A 19,344-nucleotide genomic window follows, 5' to 3' on the forward strand; every position below is an offset into this window, starting at 1 on the left:
AAAGAAGTGAATACAAAAAAAATATTCTATAGAAATTACCTGTGACTGAAAATCTTTCAAATTCAACATTAGTTCAAAATAAAAACATCATATACAGTAATATAAAATAAACACAGTAAATTAGTGGGTTTTTTGACACCTGAAATGATGTTACTTAAAGTTGTGCTGTGGAGTTTTCCTGTAAACAAAAAAGTTGTGTTTACATTTTTGTGTTTTGCAGTTAAGGGCCATATGTGTATCTTTGAAGTCCTTCTGCATGAAATATTTGCAAATTTAATTTTTTAATACTTTATTTAATTACATAACGCTGTTTACATCCATGTTTACCAGTATGCAGTCTTCTTCACTGCCTCAAATGGTGTCAACTGATACTTGCAAATGTAAATAAAGTAGAATTTAAAATGATAACTGTATGCCTGCCAAAGGGGATGGTAGACTGCAAATAAACCTACTGACCCCATGGGATCTATCAGTAATAATCTTTGCTATAAGACTCACTACAGCTCATGTACACACCTGAATAACACAGAATCATGCGACACCAGCAGAATGAGGCCCTGTATTGAGACTGTGACCCAAGTTTGAACTCTGGTGGGAGCACAGCAGCTGTGTGCCTCATCCTGCAACTGGCTGTGGTTACAGAGGAAGCTGGCAACAGGACAGGAGGAAAGAAATGCACTCTATTAATTGGATCAGGATACTGGGGTTAATTAACACTTTCATTCAGAAGCACATGCACACTGAGGCGGAAATAGTGAAGAGAGAGCGGAGGAGAGTAAAAAGAGAGGAGACCAGACACTAAGTCAAATAAGTGGAATGAATAAGACTTTAAAGATGGAGTCTTCTAAGGATCTGAAACAGACAGATGTGACTCTTCATCTTAACTACATGTGGCTAGTGATTTCTTTGATTAGTTCTGTGCTGGCTGTCTGGTCTACTCTGAACTTATAGCTTCTAAAATTAGGATCATGTCAAAACCATTATTCAAGTTCTTTCCTAACACACTTAGTAAGTCAGTAAATGTGTGTGAACACACACAGTGCTGAGGTTCATAGAGATACAGTCATACAAACACACCCAACAGAACTACAGCTGCAGCTGGCTTAGGTCATGTCTTATTTATCCTACCTTTGATCATAGGTCAGAACACTGAATTTCCTGCAGGGACAATAAAATAAAACATTTTTATGGTCAAGTTCCTTCTCTGGAGGTTGGATATGATTTCTCAAATTCAAATCAAACAGGGATGGTCATGTGTCATCCAATGCCAAAATATGGCTCTTTTATACGAGCAGAAAAGTGCAAATGGGCCAATTTTATATATTACAGTCAGTTTACTGTTCATGCAGAGTGCTAGTCATGCCTTTATATATGTGGTCCTGAGGGAGCTTTATTAAATCAATGAAATCATTAAATAGTATAGTCTGTGTCAAAAAGAGGTGGTAAGGAGGCCTTTAATTAGGTAACATCATGTATGTGATCTATTCTGTCCAACAGCTGATGTTTCCTTCGTCTTATGTCCTGTTTGTTTTGTAACCTTTCATGGGGAACGTTCATTAATTGGCTATTAGTTACATTTCAACTGCCTGCGTCCGAGCTACTCCTGACTTTGCAATGACACAAAAACAGCGGCCCCGATATCACACACTTCACTCACAGAGTCACTGACAACTGTGCAAGCTGCAAACATGTTTTACATAATTTCACCTGCTCAAACACACAAACATCACCACAAACACAAACACACAAACACACACACACACACACACACACACACACACACACACACACACACACACACCTCCTTCCTCTCTGACATACTTGGAATTCCACGTTGAGGACTGAATGTAAGCGACACTGTAAACCTGATACAGTTTTAAGTTCTCTCTCTCCTACACACACACACACACACACACACACACACCAATATATCCAGTATATTCTCCGATGGAAACGCTGACCTTTTACCTTCATTCACAGTGCACCAAGTGATTGAGAGAGGGGACACTGCTGCCACCAACAGGGTGACGTATGTTTCCTCATTATAATAATGACAAAAATGTACATGTTTGTAGTTAATGTGTACTTGTATTGTAGCATATTGTGAGAAACACATTGGGTTTCCTATGATATACAGTGAAGCATTTTGATAAAGTTAGATATATTGTATTGGTCCACACCTTCTTATGCACCTTCAAACTGTTGTTTTAGGGGCAAAGACTTGGTTTTAGGATTCAGGTCAAAATTATGTTGAGGTTAGGGTCAGGGTAAAGGTTCAGGTTAGGCATTTAGATAGGTGAGGGTTGGGGAATGTATGGAGTCAATGAGTGTCTTCACAAAGATATATGTAAATAAGTGTGTGTGTGTGTGTAATCCAGGAATAACCAGGAACTAGAGATGCCTGGTTCCATCAACCACAGAAATGAAAAACTGAGCTTCCTGGAAAACAGTTACAGTCAACTCCAGGAATGTATGCAGATTTGTCCTCTGTTCATTTATCTTCTCATATTTATGACGAGAGAGAGCAGATCGAAACTTTACAGAATAAATGAAGAGAAAAACTAAACATACAACAAACATATCAAAGACGTTTTCTTTCGTAATTTAGCATCTTCGATCTGTTGTGCTAAAAAAATGATCTGAACTTCAAAACCAATTCTCAAAGGTTTATTCATACCAGGAACATTTTTAGATATTCACGTGTTATCAGGTCATCTGAGCATGACGACCTAATTTGCTTCCAATATTAGTCATATCGTTTGCAAGGCAAATGTTTGTCTGAGCATAGACATGAAACAAACATGATAAGTATCTGCTTGTTGTGATGTGTGTGTTAGCTGTTTAACATATTAGGAACCCCTAAATATATGGCATCTCTACTTGCATATTCATAGTGAACATTTCTAAATTCTCACTCGTAACATGAGCTTTTGAGGTTTTGTTAAAAACAATTCCAGACAAAATATATATTATATATAATAAATATATATAGAGAGAATTAAAATATATAAAATTAATAAATAATATTATTAAATCCAAAGAGATGTTAAATATCTCTAGAGTATCTTTAAAGGTCTGCAAGGTATAGCCATTTTTATGATTTCTTTTTTTATTTGGGTTTTTTCCTGTAAAGCTTCCTAATGTGGTGGCGTTCACTCTGTCTGAACAGATGATGCAGCACATATTTGGTGCAAGTGATTCTGAGATAGTTTGTCTTTGTTTAGCCCTGTTTGCTCACCCCAGCCCTTCAATCCACAAAATAATCCAACCAGATTACAACACACACTGAGCAATTGTTGGAAAACCATTTGCTCCAACTCTGACTCATAACTTCATAAACCAAGCTGAATTTGCTGATGATGTAATACACTTTCTGCATTTTATTTTACTGGGAAAGAATAGACAACATGCCTCTCACCAGTTGTATCCATTATGCTTTGATTGTTATTACTGTATTTAAGGACCAGTGAAGATTTCAGTTGTTTGGTGCTACTGAACAGTTCATGGTAATTAGACTAAAATAAAAATCTAAATTCTTAATTATGGTGATGTGAATAGATTGCACAAGTCTTATCTGTCTTTAAATTTATTTATTAAATAATAATTTATTGCATGTTATTATAATTTGAGGAAAAAGTAATATTTCATTAGGTTCTTCACATTTCAAGCCAATACAGTGCAGAAAGGGATTAATAAAACTTTCCCTTTAAGAGCACCCATGGGACCTCAGGTCTCCTTGCTCCTAATAAGGAGGTGGTAAGCCCAGCCTTTAAGAGAGGAACTGGGTCCCTGGCGCAAACTTCAGGATTTGAGGAGTCAATTTCACCATTAAAGGATTCAGACCTCCAGAAATTTTCAAAATAATATCTCTTCTAATTTCTGTACTATGATTGCTGATTACTGAAACACAAACACACTAGAAACGCTAGTCTATTTGCAGCGTACAGGGTATGTTCCTTACTTATTATAGTTATTACCAGTAGTTTTTTGTCATACACATTAATTTCTTTGCTGGGGATGTGAGGACCCAATTTCAGCACAGAGATCGTCATAGAAAGTCCAACTCGGGCTTTTATTTTGAAAGCAAAAAAGTCTAGGTCCCGGTTTTCCTTGTTTGACTTGACACATAAAACTTGAGGAGGGAGGCCCTGTTTCTATTTGGAAAAGCTGCCCACCACTCAAGACACAACCAGAGAGGAGAAGTGTGAGGAGCGAGAGCAACCTGAGAGCGGAGCAACGCCGGAGAGTGAATAGAGACACGGAATAGATAAACTGTGTGTCATGTCGATGAGAGACGCGTAGATAAGACAGATGCTATTTGCAGTCAAGTGAATCGCACTGGAATGAGAACAGTCTGACTTTTGCAGCGGAGCGTCCAAAGAATTACGCACAACGCGCCATTCCAAGGATTCCAACTTTTACGCACGGACCTCGAGTTGTGAGGGTTCGCTTATGAGCTGAATGGTTCATTACTGTTAATTGTTCTTTTGGAAAAGGGACTCGTAATCTGTTTTTTCTGCCTTGAATTCCCCCTGCATGCATCAAGCACTTTGACACATGTTAACGAAGAATCTTCAAGAATCACACATTTGGAGACATTTTTGGAAGCGCAGCGGCGACTCGCGCTCATACTGCAGCCTGATATAATGGGATCTGTGTTTCTGTAGCCTCCGTCAGTCATAATTCCCTGCATTACCTTCCTGTCCCATAGTCCACTTAACGTCTCCTTTGGTGACTTTTCAAAACAGCGGTATGGACAGAGTCAGACGTCTAGCCTGCGTGTGAGTCACCGTGAGCAAACATTTGGACAAGCAGCGCTTATAGGCAGTGACACATTTGGGGATATTTAACAAGCGGCCAGCACACGACACCGGGACGAGGCTCGGTGCAACCGGGGGATTGGACACCGACGTGCTAAATGCCCAGCCGGTCGCTTGCGGCTCCTCAGGCTGGGCGGCAACATGAAGTCCTGGGTCCTGCTGCTGCTGGCTGCGCTCTCAGCGGCCCATCTGCGGCTCGGCAGCGCTGAGGTAAGACCTGGATTTGCCGGCAAACACATGAGCTCATGTCGGTGCGTGGAAACTAACAGACAATGATTAATAATGGGCAGCTGTTTCATGAGACAAAAACATTAATGATGTAGCGGTTAATTAAAATGTGAGGATCATTAGAAGACATTCAAACACCCTTTATCAGGGGAAACTGTTTTATTAGTTATCTAACAGAACTTTTGTTACGTTTGATTTGCTCATTCACATATTTATATCTGTTTCATAACTAATGTGTATTTTTAAATGTGACTGTCTTCACTAAACTGAAAGATTATAGACAGAGAACACAGAACAAATAACAGTGAAGACTGTCAGCTGGTGCCCTGCACCATCCAAAAGCTCTTGATGGGTGTTGGTGTCTTTCTCTGTGCCTGGATTCCTTTTCTCATCTTTTGCTAATCTTAAAATACTAAGAATACTAATATAATCCTAAATCCTGAGGAAGCTCCGGAAAATTGATGAGACCAAAACAAGTAAAAACATTGAGTTAATGTTCTGACTCAAGCCGGTGACAGTGATGAGATGTCAGGTGTTCTTAAAGAACATATCTTGTCCCATGAGGTGATTCTGCAAACCTTGTGTTGGATGATTCTGTACAACAATTTAAGTGCAAGACAAAACTGTATCAGTGTGTGTAACAACCTAAACATCAGTCTATGTTTCCTTCTGTGACTGAGCAGCCTGTGCTCTATGTGGGATCTGTTTCTCTCTGCGGTTCCTTTTCATATGTCATGGCAGTGATTCTCCTGCAAGGAGTGTCATAGAGAGAGAGAGAGAGAGAGAGAGAGAGAGAGAGAGAGAGAGAGAGAGAGAGAGAGAGAGAGAGAGAGAGAGAGGGAGAGAGGGAGAGAGAGAGAGAGAGAGAGAGAGAGAGAGGGAGAGCGGGAGGGGGTGAGGTAACGCCTTGGCTGTTGGCCAGGCAGCAGGAGTTAACCTACCATAGGAAGCTGGAGCCAAAATCCACCTATTAGCCCTGCTGCTATCACATCACTATCACCCCATAACACTAACACTGCTCTGGCCCTGTTGCCACTCCACTAGTAATCAGTTTTCTCTGGAACTGATTACTTTAGTGAAACTTGGGCAGTTGTCCAATAAAGCCCAATGTTTCCAACAGACTTGTTTTTTTTTATCTAGTAGTGAGTAAACAGAGACCTTCAGATGGCCAAATAACTTCAGCACAGAAGAAGAGAAAAGTCTGCACATCAGTATCATTTGTTGACAAAAATGTTGGTCCAAATAAGGATTATCACTGTGATGCACATGGACGGAGGTCTTAGTGCTTTGGTTTTGCTCTGTGTGTGTTTGTTCACTTCATCTCGACATGAATATTTAACATAAAGCACTTATTAACTTTTCTAATGAGATGGTTCACAAATCCTGCGGTTCCACCTTTATTTGGTCACATCCCACTAGCAATCGTTGGTCATGTGCATGGACTGTGTAAAACAGTTCCTATGTTCTAAAAACTAAAAATAAGAACACTTTTAATGTGTCTCCTCTACAGCTAGGCTTACTTTCAGTGAGTAAAACTACATTGTGAAGTGTGGATAATGATGATTCTTTTAATTCACAGTAGCCAATGCTGATAAGAGATGAAATTCACACTAAACCCACAACCATCCACTCCTAAAAAAGGCTTTTTGAGATTGTGCACCAACATCACACCGTTAAAGTCTTGTGCTGTGTCTTTGAGCTTCAGGATAATTGTTTGAATTTTCCTGTCATCTGCCACATAATTTGCTTTGTTGTCCTTCTGTTTCTTACCACATTGGAATATAATAGAATCTTTGCCCCAGAGGCACAACATCCAGAGACCTCAGTCACTGATTGGAAACTGGTTGTTAACCTGTTAAACCTGCCCTCCTGTAGTGTGCACACAAATCACAGCAACTATTAGTATCCCCGACCTTTTTGTGCATGAGGAGATCAGCTGCAGCTTAAGGTCCTGTATCTCTGTGGACAACTCACATTATTTTCTGTTGATTTCAATAAACACTGACCTGCCATGTGATCCCAGTGAGACAACATCAGCTCGATGTGTGAGTGCAACTGAGACTCTGTGACGCTCTAATCCTTACAAAGTTTAGACCAGTGAGGGCAAAATGCTGACGTCTTTGACATCTTATTTCTGCCAATTCTGTCTGGAGAAAAGATTTTGCTCACTCACTCACACACACACACACACACACACACACACTGATTATTCAGCAATGTCACTGGAGGTGCACACTACAGTTGACTATCATAAGTAAATCCAAAAAACATTGTCACAAGTTACCGTGTTTGTGAGTAATGCAGTCAGACCTTGCAGCTTAAACAGAATATTGTCAAAAACACGCACGCACGCACGCACACACACACACACACACACACACACACACACAGTTGTCATGGGTCATTTTTAAATCCATTTAAACCAAACTGGAGTCAAAGACACAATAGCATTCACACATCATGTCAGACTTCAGTTCTTTCATCATCTGCTGTTCAAATCACAAAAGTTAAGTCACCACAAAAAAACAGAAAAGACACACACACACACACACACACACACACAGCTGATTGACTGCTTTTGAACAGGTTGCTGTCTGGGTATTGTCTCTGTGGGCAAGCTGGGATGATTTGCTGCTGCATGGTTTGATCCATTTTACATAAGAACAACTAATCTGCCAGGGATTTCACAGACTTTGTGTGCCATGTAGCAGTGTGTGTACTTGTGTGTGCACACATCTGGGTGCATGGCTTGGTGTAGCTGCATTATGTGTTAGTGGACATATGTGCTGGTGTTTTTGTGTGTGTACAGTGAGGGGGTTATTCGTCTGGGCGTGTGTGTGTGTGTGTGTGTGTGTGTGTGTGTGTGTGTGTGTGTGTGTGTGTGTGTGTGAGATAGAAAAGCACAGTGGAACATAAAAGTATTTGTTTGTAAGCCCGATGTAGTGCAGTATTAGAGCACAATCTAGTAGTAGGAAACATTAGGGATGATAGTTATAAATTCTAAGAGTGATATGGATTTGTAGATCACAGATGCAATATTCTAATAAATTTGGTAGAATATAACACATTTATCAAATGCCATCATCAAGATAACAGAATAAGCAGGTAAAAAGGTTAGAAATAGAAAAAACATTTTTAGAATAAGGGTTGTCGAAGTGGAGAAAATACACAGTTAAGATGTATGCAGTGTGTATTTCACTGTGGCTGTGGCTCTACAGAAAACATTAAAAACCGACATTAAATTTAGATCAGATTGAATTCAGGCGAACTGAAACAGTCTTGTGAATGTGTTTTTAATAGAAGAAGCCCACCAGCGACGGCTCTTTGGCATCTTTCTGATTCCCAGCAGCTGGAAGGCTTTTACTTTGAAGTAGCTACAACTTAGCTACAGCTAACAGCATAAACTAGCCTGAAATGGCACAATAACTATTCACTCAAAATTACTGGCATTATTTTTTTGGAATCAGATCAGTTTAAAAGTTTGCATATGAGTTGAGGACTTTAAAACCATCAACAAGAAGCCTGAGCTGCTTTCACCCATTAGTTACATGCAGGACTGCGACTAAAGGTTATTTGCACTTTGGATTAATGAACCCGATATATTAATTGATGGTCCATTCCAGCTATAGTGTTCTGTTTACAGTGTAAATTCCTGTGGTTGTGAAATACTTGTAGAACAACTCCCGCAGGTTTTTCTGAAATTTTGAAAGTGAGAGTATTTACTGTGAAGGTTTGGAAGGTTTGTTCAACCCTCAAGTTGCTTTGGCTCCTGTCCTCTCTCGTCTTTCCATCCACACCTGTACCCTCATAACAGCAGCCGGGTGGGAATCTATTTATTCTGCTAGTATGTGTGTGTGTTTACTGTGTGTATGAGAGGGCGGCAGCCGCTGAGCTCTGTGAGTCTAGCAAGTTTATGCGGCATTATGTTGGCCATCTGCCATCTCTGATAAAAGAAGGCATGTGTTGTGCTGCATAGTGTGATTATGAGTCACACACTTGGATTCAGTGTGATTCCCATTTTATGTGTTTATGTTTTCTCACAGTCTGCACTACTGTTTGATTGTGTGTTTGTATATGTGTGACTGTGTGTGAGCAGTGAGCTTCACCTTTCTCCTCAAACATTCCATACAACCTTTTTGCCTTCCAGGCTTCTTTCAAGGCCCCATGCAGTGTGTGTGTGTGTGTGTGCGTGTGTGCATATGTGCGTGTGTGTGTGTGTGTGTTACCTGCCTGTAGATCATGGCATCCTACCAGACAGACTTCTTTTAGTTTAGCTACAAACACACCCCTGCAGCTTTAAATATTAAAAATGTCACACTTTAATTGCAAGAGAAAACTCACTCAGGCTTCACAAAAAAACAACATAAGAGGCCTGTTTTGTGTGCATGTCTTAGATAGCAACAAATGTAGTGTGACATTCATCCTGGATGATTTAGCTTCTGCTCAAATAATTATCATTAACTTGTTCTCCAATTCTCGTTCCTTTTTTAAACCAATGGTTTATGGAACTACTTCCTGTCTGTGTATTCCAACCTCTGATTTGCATGTGTGTGTTTGTGCATGTATGTGTGTTTGCGATTGACACTAGGATTGTAATGATAGCTTGCTGCAGAGTGAAAATTGGCTCTGCATGTGTAACTCTGTATGTGAATATGTGTGTGTGTGTGTGTGTGTGTGTGTGTGAGGTTCTCTGGGCAAACTGGGCGGACAGTTAAGTGGTTAAACATCTGTATGTGAACTGGAAAAGAGGGGGCGAGTGTGTGAGCATGTGTGTGTTTGCTTAACTAGTTCAGCCAGTGGCTCGTGAAAGTCATCCAGGTGTCCTGAGCTGCCACCGCCCACAAAGCAGACAGAGAGAGACAGAAAAGGAGGAAGAGTCTAGAGAGTAGAGAGATAAAATGATTAGTAATCTCATGAATCTTATTTGAATCTGACAGCAATAAATTTGGACCTCCAGGTGTTTTTCATTCTTAGCAAAACATCCAAAATATGAAAAGTAAAACCCTGGTTTGAATGTTAGAAGAACAGAGGTTCAACAAACCTTGGCAGTGCTGGTGGTTTGTCTTGAATAAGGTTGATCACAAATAAAAAGTTTGACTTTCAACCAAACAAATCACAAACATGTGGCAGTAAAGTTACTGTAAAAGTTCTCAGATTCATGCTATTCCTCTTCACTTCTCTGTTCTGGCATCTCAGCTGAAATGATTTCTCCTCATATTCTTAACACTCCTTAATTGTTTTGGCATCTTTCTGGCATGTGACTCTATTAAATGCTGTTCCAACCGCTCGGAGATAATATCAATTTACAGCAAGCCAAAGCAAAATGTGACACAGAACACTGAGCAATCTGTTTCTGATCTCAATAAAGAAACTGCAGGGATCTCCTTAAGAACAGCTGGAATTAATCCAGAATGAATTCCTGCGATGGCATTCATTAAATGTTGACTAGAGATCACAGATTTCTCTTTTCCTGAGTGGTGAAGAAATTGCATAAATAACTGTTAAATAATTGTGTATTAGGTTTTGTGTTCTGTAATACGCAGATGTTTTCTAAGCTGTACAACTTTTTAATGCAATAATAAGTTAGCACAAAACATTGATACTTTGGAGCTGGAAGCCTGATCAAGTGAATTTCAGCAGAATTTAAAGAAAATGGGTGAGACAGCTCAACAGTGAGAAGAGAGACGGGGAGCGAGAGGCTAATTTCCTCTGTTACATGAGGAGCAACAGCGGTGTTTGTGGGTAAACAGACAGGGAGAGTGTGACAACAGCAGCAACAAACACCGACCACAACCATCATTTCCACTGCAGGAGGAAGTGAAACTGGAGCAAGTGTAGACAGGAGATGGAGGACTCAGATATTATACATGAGCCCTCTTTCTCTGCATGTTTCCATTTTTCTTCTGCTGTTTTCGCATTACAGTTCAGTCCTAATATCTTTTTGACACCACTTTGAAATAATTAAAGAAAGTTGTTGGCAATATGAAATCCACAAGAATCCATTGTGTTACACTGTATGCACATGGATTGTATGCATGCATATTGTGCACGTCCCACTTAAGTGCATTCTTTCTGCTGCAAAGAGGCCGCTCCTGCTATTTTACACACTCTATGTGTGAAATAGCAATAAATAACGTCACAGCCGTGGGGCAGGACTTCAGCTCTCAAAGACTGGATCCTTCAGAGGACCTGAAACCCCGACTGAACCTTTGGCTTCATAAAAACCTAAAATAATGGTTTAGTGCAAGATACCTGTTATAGTACAAGTTCTGATTTACGCAATAGCATATTAAAGGTAAACATATCACTCTAATTTCACTTATGGTTTGCTTTAGGGAGGAACAACCTATACTATATGGTTGTGTTGGTGTGGTTGCAGTGACTGCAGTTGAGTCTAACCACAAGATCCAAATATTTTTCTGCTTTTACAAGTCGACTGAAATCATCTCAGCGCCTCATTCTCCATCTGACGATGGTGCACAAGGATTATGAGATTATGGAACGCTTTAAATACACAGGCTGTGTCTTGTAAAGTCTGGCAATGGGACGGTGTATTTTTCAGCTACACTGAAGAAGCATTTACAAAAGGACAGGTCAGGTGCCCTCTTATGGCTTATTTTAGTGAAAGCAACCATAGAATTTTAGCTGCTGAAGCATAAAAGTTTACTGTAATTGATTCCAAACCATTGATAGCATTCTTGGCAAACACTGTGTTTCTAAAGTAAGTAACAACACATCACTGTGTCTGTCTCCACAGGGTGATCCTCTCCCTCCGTCGCTGGTCGACCTGGTGAGGAACTCTCCCATCTCCTCTGTAGATGACCTGAAGCTGCTTCTTCTGCAGGAGACCAACGCAATAGGTACAAATGACCACCACACACAGGCTAATAACACAGACACGAAGCAGGTGAATGTGTGGGTGGGTCTACGCAGGCTGGAAGAGACAGGAATGTAGAAAGCAAGAGTCTCACATGCCAAGCACCATTAGAGCTATATTTACTAGAGACAGCAGAAAGAGTGATGAACCCATCTGATAGGGAGGGAGAGGGGGGGAAGAGAGAGTAGCTGTGACCTTGCGGTGTGGGACAAAAAGAGACAGACAGAGAGAGAAAACCTTAGCACAAGGTCACTGCATTGTTCTCATGCTCTGGATTCCGCCCCAGGTTTTGAAATATGGATGTGTGTGTTTGTGTGACAGAGAGGGGACCCCCCCCCCCTCCTGTATGCCTCTACCTCCAAACAGAGCCAAAACAAACTAGTGCACACAGTCAGACACATGTGCAGGCAGCTCAGTGGGTGATTAAAAAATTCATTATATACTTATCCAACTGAGGAACCAAGTCACACATACATATATTAATAGATGGTCCTTTGATCATTCCATAATGCATAAATAACACTGTGACATAACAGCAACCACTGAGAGGAACCAACAAAGGGAAGGATGCTCAGAATCAGGGCACGAGGAAGTGACTCAGTGTATGTTTTTATCTGAAATAATTCTAACTGAAGTCTGAGTTTTAGTTTCTCAAGGGCCCAAGTTGGATTATGGAGTCTGGGCACGTTGTTGCCATCATGTTTCTCATGATGCTGTGTTCTGGTGTTGCCAGATTTCATTGCTTGTCATCTTAAAGTTTGTTTTTAGACATGCTAGCTGAAAGGCTCTGACTTTCATGACTCCCTTACTTTTCCTTTAGACCGTAGTAAGGATGACGTTTGTGGTCTTGTCTAGACAGCTACTGGATGGAGAACCATGACGTTTGGTACCAATATCAGGACAAAATGTTACATTTCTCTGACTAAATACCTGCAGAACTAATGATGATTGGTTTTTATTGGCTGTTTGGTTTTAACAGAATTAAATGGGGCACATGTTAATACATCAAAGAGGAAGAAAGGCATCAGCCCTACAAACATTAAGACAAATAAATGAACCCATTTAATTAGTAAACAGCCTCTAAGGACAATCAGACACTGTTCTTTTTCAGCACCAGCCAGTTAACTAGTGCTAAAGAAACAAGCAGATAACACCTTGTGCATCCATGAACTACACTCCCTAACAGACACACAATCAAGCACATGAACAGTGACCAAACACAATCTACACAACGGATAAAATTAGAACTAAAGGCCTACAGTATGAAATGACGACATATGTGAGAGTGCAAGTGCACACACACAGACCCACATATGAGCTATATTTAACAACTCATATCTCTCCTCAACAGTATTCTTGACATTGGCGAGACAAATTGCAGCAGAAAATAGCCTAATTGTTTTAGCGGGAGGAGAAAAATGGCTTCCTTTGTGCAGTGAACAATGAGCTTGGCTAAAAACTGCCCTAACTCCATTACATGTTTTATAGATTTTTGTCAGCACTTGTAAAAGTGCTGGCTAAAGCTCAGTTTCATATAAAAGTTGGAGAATGTAAAGCTGACTTTCTTAACTCCCTCTATTTTTCTCTCATTCTTCTCACTTATCCAAACTCTTCTTACCTTTTTCTATAGAAGAGGGAGAAGATGAGCATGATATTCTGACAAACCACACCCATGGCCGATACATTAGAAGTCTTGGTAGGTTTCCATATAAATTTGTGTCCTTTTTTATTTTTTCAGTCTATTTGTTGTATCATCTGTCTCTCATTACTTTATATCGTATTCTCACCAAAACCCTCCTTTATTACTTTCTTCCTCTTTCAACTCTATTCACAGTGGAGGCGCAGCCGGCCCAGCAGGCAGCCTGTAAGGTTCGGACAGAGGTGATGGAGGTGACGAGGTCCATGCTGGACCGTCGTAATGCCAACTTTCTGCTGTGGCCGCCCTGCGTGGAAGTGCAGAGGTGTTCAGGCTGCTGCAACACAAGGCTGCTGCAGTGTGTTCCCAGTGTTACCTCCAGTAGATACCTGCAGGTACATGGAGCATAAAGCTGCCATGAATACATGGTTTCCTTATGTCATACGGTAACTATGGACCACTAACTCTGTTATATGTGTCAATGTTTTTGTTTTCTCTCTTTTCCAGGTGATTAAGATCCAGTACATAAACAAGAAAGCCCACTATGACAAAGCCATCATCTCAGTGGAAGATCATGTCGGCTGCAGGTGCCAACCTGCCTCATCTTCCTCATCCTCTTCATCTTCTTCATCCTCATCTGTTCACAACCCTCCTCCTCCTCCACCACAGCAGCCTCCCCCTTCACCTCACCTTCCCCTGACGCTTCCCCGGCCTGTTCACCCTGCATCACCCAAGACTCACGCCTCCAAAGCTGATCTCCATCGCCACGATGACCTGAAGTACAACCAGCAGCACTACCATCCTGAGGAGCGTGAGCCGGTGTCTCGTCAGTGGCAGCAGGGCAGCTACACCCACCTGGTGCACTGGACACAGCCGAGGGTACACGGGGTGCCCACACATGTGCAGTCAGGGGTGCACCAGCCCATTGCTGGGGCTCTCAAGCCAGTTAGCAGCTGGCCATCAGAGGCAAGGGCAGAGCACAGTGTCATGGGAAGCACACAGCAGGTCGGGCACGGGAGTGGGTATGATGGGATCAGGGAGGAAGGTAGCATGCGTGTAGCAAACAGCGGTGGTGAAGTGCATTCACAGCAGCAGCAGCAGCAACAGTTGTTACACCATCATCAGACACATTATCCACAGCAATACAACCCGGGAGGAGCAGTGGACCAAGAGCTGAGGACGCAGTATCAGCTCAATGCTCCCCAGTCAGACAGCGCCTCCCCACCTGGCAGCCCAACCCAAACCCCCAAAGAAGAACAAAACCCAACCCCTCCTTTAACCACCAATCAGAAAGACTCAGTGACCAGCCCAAAAAGCACAGAAGTCACAAATCACAAACAGACTGAGACTGAAACAGTCCGACAAAAAGAAGGGAATGAGAGGGAGGAAACTGGGTCAGCCAATAGCGGTGACTCTGCTGGCGCTGAGCTGGCCAATCAGGGGAAGGAAAAAGACTCTAAATTGACCAGTGGAGATTATCATTTAACAGAAGAGGAAAGGAGACAGAAACTCCTGGAGATGGTACAGAGGGAACCGGATAAAGACACTCATCTTCATCTGCAGCATCCTCAGCAAAGACCAAAGCCAACCACGTTAAATACAGGTACTGCTCAGTTGTGTGAGAATCTGTGTGTGATGAAAGGTACTTTTAATTGTCAGTGAATACATAACATATATTCAAATCCCAAAATGTGTTTGTATCTAAAATATGGAAGTCACCAAGGTTTTAAAATCAAATTCAAATGTCAGACTTTTGCCAAATGTGCTTTTATATCCTTTAATTTTAGTTGTGTATAATAGTTTATAATACATTGTTGTGCACAGGATGATTTCATATTTGTTTCTCGGTTACATATAACAAAGTAAATTAAATACACGGGAAATAAAAAAAGAACGAAATAAAAATACACACAGTCATGTTCTAGTTTACTGACAGGTCTTTCAAATGACAGACACACATTTCCATCTTAATGTGATGCTCCTAAAGGTGTGTTTAAACTGTGTAAACACAACAAAATACAGCCCTATAATTTAAATGGTGATCGCTTTTCAAAAAATGCAAACGTTTCATCAGTAATTCATGCAAATGCAGTTTTGAATGTACATCATATAATGTATCATAAACACATATATACCTGTAATTTATGATGAAAATCCCACATTTGACTGGTTTATATCAATTGAAAAAGAAGATGTTGCTTATACACAGATAATATCCCTCTGTGGTGCACCACTGTTGCTACAAGCCAAAAAGACAAGCTTGAAAAAGCACTGGGCAGCACTGACAGCAGGACACACTGATGCAAAGTAGAGGACTTGTGTTACAGTTACTACTCTCAAAAATGCTGCAGGACAAATATAGTGAGGAGTAACCAACAGCACAGCTTCTATTCTCCTACAGCTGTGTGTGTATTGTCTGTGAGTTAGAGCATGTACTGTAATTTCACCTTTTAGTGTATGGGAATCTGTGTGAGAGTTTCCCAGGCAGGAAGCAACTCACTGTACATGATGTATGATTAAACACAACCACATGTGTCCTGCTATTCTTCCTCGACCCCCTAAGAGCTCTGCAGTCAGAGAGCAACTGCAAAATGCTTTGTGTTTGACTTAAACCAGCAGGCGGTCACAGGCTTTATGAGGCAGGCGTCAAGGTTATCGGTTGTCCTTCAGAGTGCAGTGTTTTTCTGCTGTGTTTATTCTTCACTAGAACTACAAACGTCACGTTGTTCCTCTGTTCCTTGAATTCCTTTTTTAAATTCATATGATATCATTTCTATTTGTTCATTCAGTTTTGTCTTTTATCGTCCTGCAGTAACATTATCAAGTCCTCATATTAAATTTGTTACCAAAACTGGTAAACACAACAGCATTACTTATTTTCTCATGTTCAGACAAATAAACCAGTTTGGTAAAGCAGATTGCATTCATAATAAAAAGAAATAAATATTGACTATCATATGCAAACTCTAGTTTTCATGGTGGTATAATACTGTGAAGTCTGAGCATTGCTTTTTTGCTCATCTCAATCAATCACAGCTCAAAACCAGGTGACTCATTTCATTAAAACTTTGTTACTTACATTTGTATTTATCGTGTGCTCTCTTGTCTTATTGTCTCTCCCAGTTCTCTCAACCGTGGCTCCCATCTCAACCTCAGCCCGTCGGGCCCCGTTCCATCCGGCTTCACCTCGTCGCAGGAGGAAACACCGCAAACGCATCAGCAAAGCTGCCATCAGAGCCATGATCATGTAGAGCTGCAGGTAACAGGAGGGAGAAGGGAGGGATGAAATGATCTAGTAACCTCATTGTCATTTGACCTGAAGACTGTTGTTAATAATCATTTCTGCAAGACCAAATGTTTAAAAAGCCAAGAAAATGAAAAACAACACATTAATCTTGTAAATCTTATTCTCTTACAGGAAATGGTCAAGCTGCTCAAAAACTGTTGGTGATACACACTGTTCCAAAGGAATATGGAGAGACAAGAAAAGAAACAAGACACTTTGGGTTCTTGAGTGTGGGACAGTTGGTTCTATGAATGGATACTAAGGAACTGACAAAGGTGACGGACGCTCGGGCTGTTTTTAATACAGAACAGCTTTACAGAAAGTCACCCTTTTTGTTCTAGAGCTGCCGCAGTGCGTCCAGCTTCATGGATTTAATAAAAGTGCAATCTTATGAACTCGTTGACACACTAAACACTGGATTTCATTTGTTTGAATATGAATGGAAAAGACGCCTATCAGACACCTAAAGCTAGACAGATGGCAGCCATTGACTGGCTACTTAAACACATTTCACTTCTAGCTTAACTACTGATTGTTCAAGATATGGAGAACCTGACTTGGACTTCTCCCCGTCATTTTTGGACTAAACGTGGAGCTGAAGTTGAAACTGGAGATGTGGAGAACGGAATTTCTTCACTGGGACGATAACTGGAAACTGGAGAATGCAGTGGAAACCTCAATGACAAACATTAGTGTTCTCCCACAATGTCTAACTGTAACGTCATCTTAACACTGGAGTAGCCATACACTGATCATACTGCATTGACTTTAGTGAAGTGCTCTGCCATATACTGTAGCTAAATGTACTGGAACTATCGATAACCTGCTCTTTTTATACTACTGCCAGATCAAAAAGGAATAACAACCAAATGCCTGCCTAGATAACATGCTATGAATATCCACATTAACGTGAGTCTTAAAGACATAGCTTTTAGATGTTGCTGTAAGCCAGCTATCGCCAGCACTGTACACATAAATGCTTTTAGAAAATTATTTCTAGGAGAAACAAATGTATTTCTTAACTTATTTAAAAAAAAAAAGGAGGATATTAACTCTTCCAGTTCTCAAGTGTAATTATTGTTGCAAACATGTTTCAGATGATAATTATTGGTTGTACAACTGTTACTGTTATGAATGTTATTTTTAATATAAAATAAAAATGGTCAACAAATACACAGTTTGATTATATCGAGTTTCAAAATGTTTGTGCACATGTGTTCAGCTCTGCACGCTCGCAGTCGACTCGTCTGTTAATCTTTACTCTATGACAGCGAGCCCTGAAGCTCTGTCCCGCAAAGCAATGTGGGGGTCAGCAGAAGTGTCTGGTTGCTATAGAAACGCACAGAGAGACGTATCAACATAGAAGTATCGTATGGTGAAAGAGAGATGAGGGAGGAGGGGTTGTCCAGGAATGGACAGAGGAAGAATGGCAGAATGGGAGAGAAAGAAAGAGGGGGGGGGAGGCTCCGTTAGAGGTGGTGGGGGAGGAAGAAACTTCACAGGAAAAGCTGGAGAAAGGGATTAAAAACGAAATAAAATGATGAGTGTAATAAAGTAATCAGGTTATAAAAATATATGATGGAGATTATATAAAAGTAGAGCAAGACAGAGACCTGTGATGAAAATAATTTAAGGAGTGGCAGCCTAAATGTCATCTGTTGTGTAATGGGGGTTTCCCTGTAAAGCTAATTCGGTCAGCAGATTCTTGTCTTTGAGACTGATGACTCTTCATGTACTTGACCAGTCCCTGAGGTCCATAAACACACAAATACACACACTTCAAAACTGTATGAACAGAGTGGAAATCGGAGTGGTCTGTAAATCCAAGTCATGTGAAAAAGTCAAACCTGGGACTTTATGAGATAAATGTTAGTCAGTTTGATGGAATAATAAGGATCATCTGCACAGAAAGACATGAAAAATGACTGTAACTATACTGGAAGTTTGTTAGTGTTATTACACGGTGAATTGAAAATCTTTAAACTAGGAAAAAAGCTTTTAAGTACACTTCTGAGTGCATGTAGACATGAGTCACAGTTAAATCAATGGTACCAGAAAAAGTGTGAAATCCAACACAAAGATACCACAAGCTGTTCCAAAGTGGCAGCTATTAATAAGGAGAAGGACGAAGAAGAAGAAGAAGATGAAGATGATGATTTTATGTGCACTGCCATATAAGTAAAGTTCCTCAAATGAAGCTGGATGGAGAAATTACTACTTTGGATCAACAAGAGGAGCAATTTTGGATAAAGAGGTGAAACTGCTGAAGCTAGAGGGATGAGCTTCCAATACGATCAATCACTGATCAATGTTCAAACAGCAGCTCATCAGCGTATAAAACAAACTGGTATTACTTACTGTATATTGTCAACTTAAAAAATACATGTCTAGCAATATATTACATGATTCCTATTATTACAAAGCAGAGCATTAATAACAAATCAGAAACAATGTGCCTCAAAAGACGAAAAGTGCAATTAGTTACATGACACATGCT

At 40.6% G+C, this 19,344-nt stretch overlaps 1 protein-coding gene across 1 annotated transcript; it reads left to right on the forward strand.

The window, feature by feature from the left end:
• Positions 1-4,154: 4,154 nt before the first annotated feature.
• On the forward strand, positions 4,155-18,020 carry pdgfba (platelet-derived growth factor beta polypeptide a). Its single transcript, XM_026303814.2, has 7 exons — positions 4,155-5,030; positions 11,806-11,908; positions 13,556-13,621; positions 13,760-13,956; positions 14,069-15,164; positions 16,685-16,820; positions 16,980-18,020. Exons 1-6 carry the CDS (start codon positions 4,962-4,964, stop codon positions 16,810-16,812), a joined length of 1,659 nt encoding a protein of 552 aa, XP_026159599.1. The 5' UTR covers positions 4,155-4,961; the 3' UTR covers positions 16,813-16,820; positions 16,980-18,020.
• Positions 18,021-19,344: the final 1,324 nt, after the last annotated feature.

The sequence above is a fragment of the Mastacembelus armatus genome, chromosome 1 (assembly GCF_900324485.2).
Source record: "Mastacembelus armatus chromosome 1, fMasArm1.2, whole genome shotgun sequence".
NCBI lineage: Eukaryota > Metazoa > Chordata > Actinopteri > Synbranchiformes > Mastacembelidae > Mastacembelus > Mastacembelus armatus.

Coding starts and splice junctions, on each gene's coding strand:
- pdgfba (XM_026303814.2), top strand. CDS start 4,962: ATGAAGTCCTGGGTCCTGCTGCTGCTGGCTGCGCTCTCAGCGGCCCAT. Junction 13,622..13,759: donor CCGATACATTAGAAGTCTTG/GTAGGTTTCCAT, acceptor CTCTATTCACAG/TGGAGGCGCAGCCGGCCCAG. Junction 13,957..14,068: donor CCTCCAGTAGATACCTGCAG/GTACATGGAGCA, acceptor TCTCTTTTCCAG/GTGATTAAGATCCAGTACAT.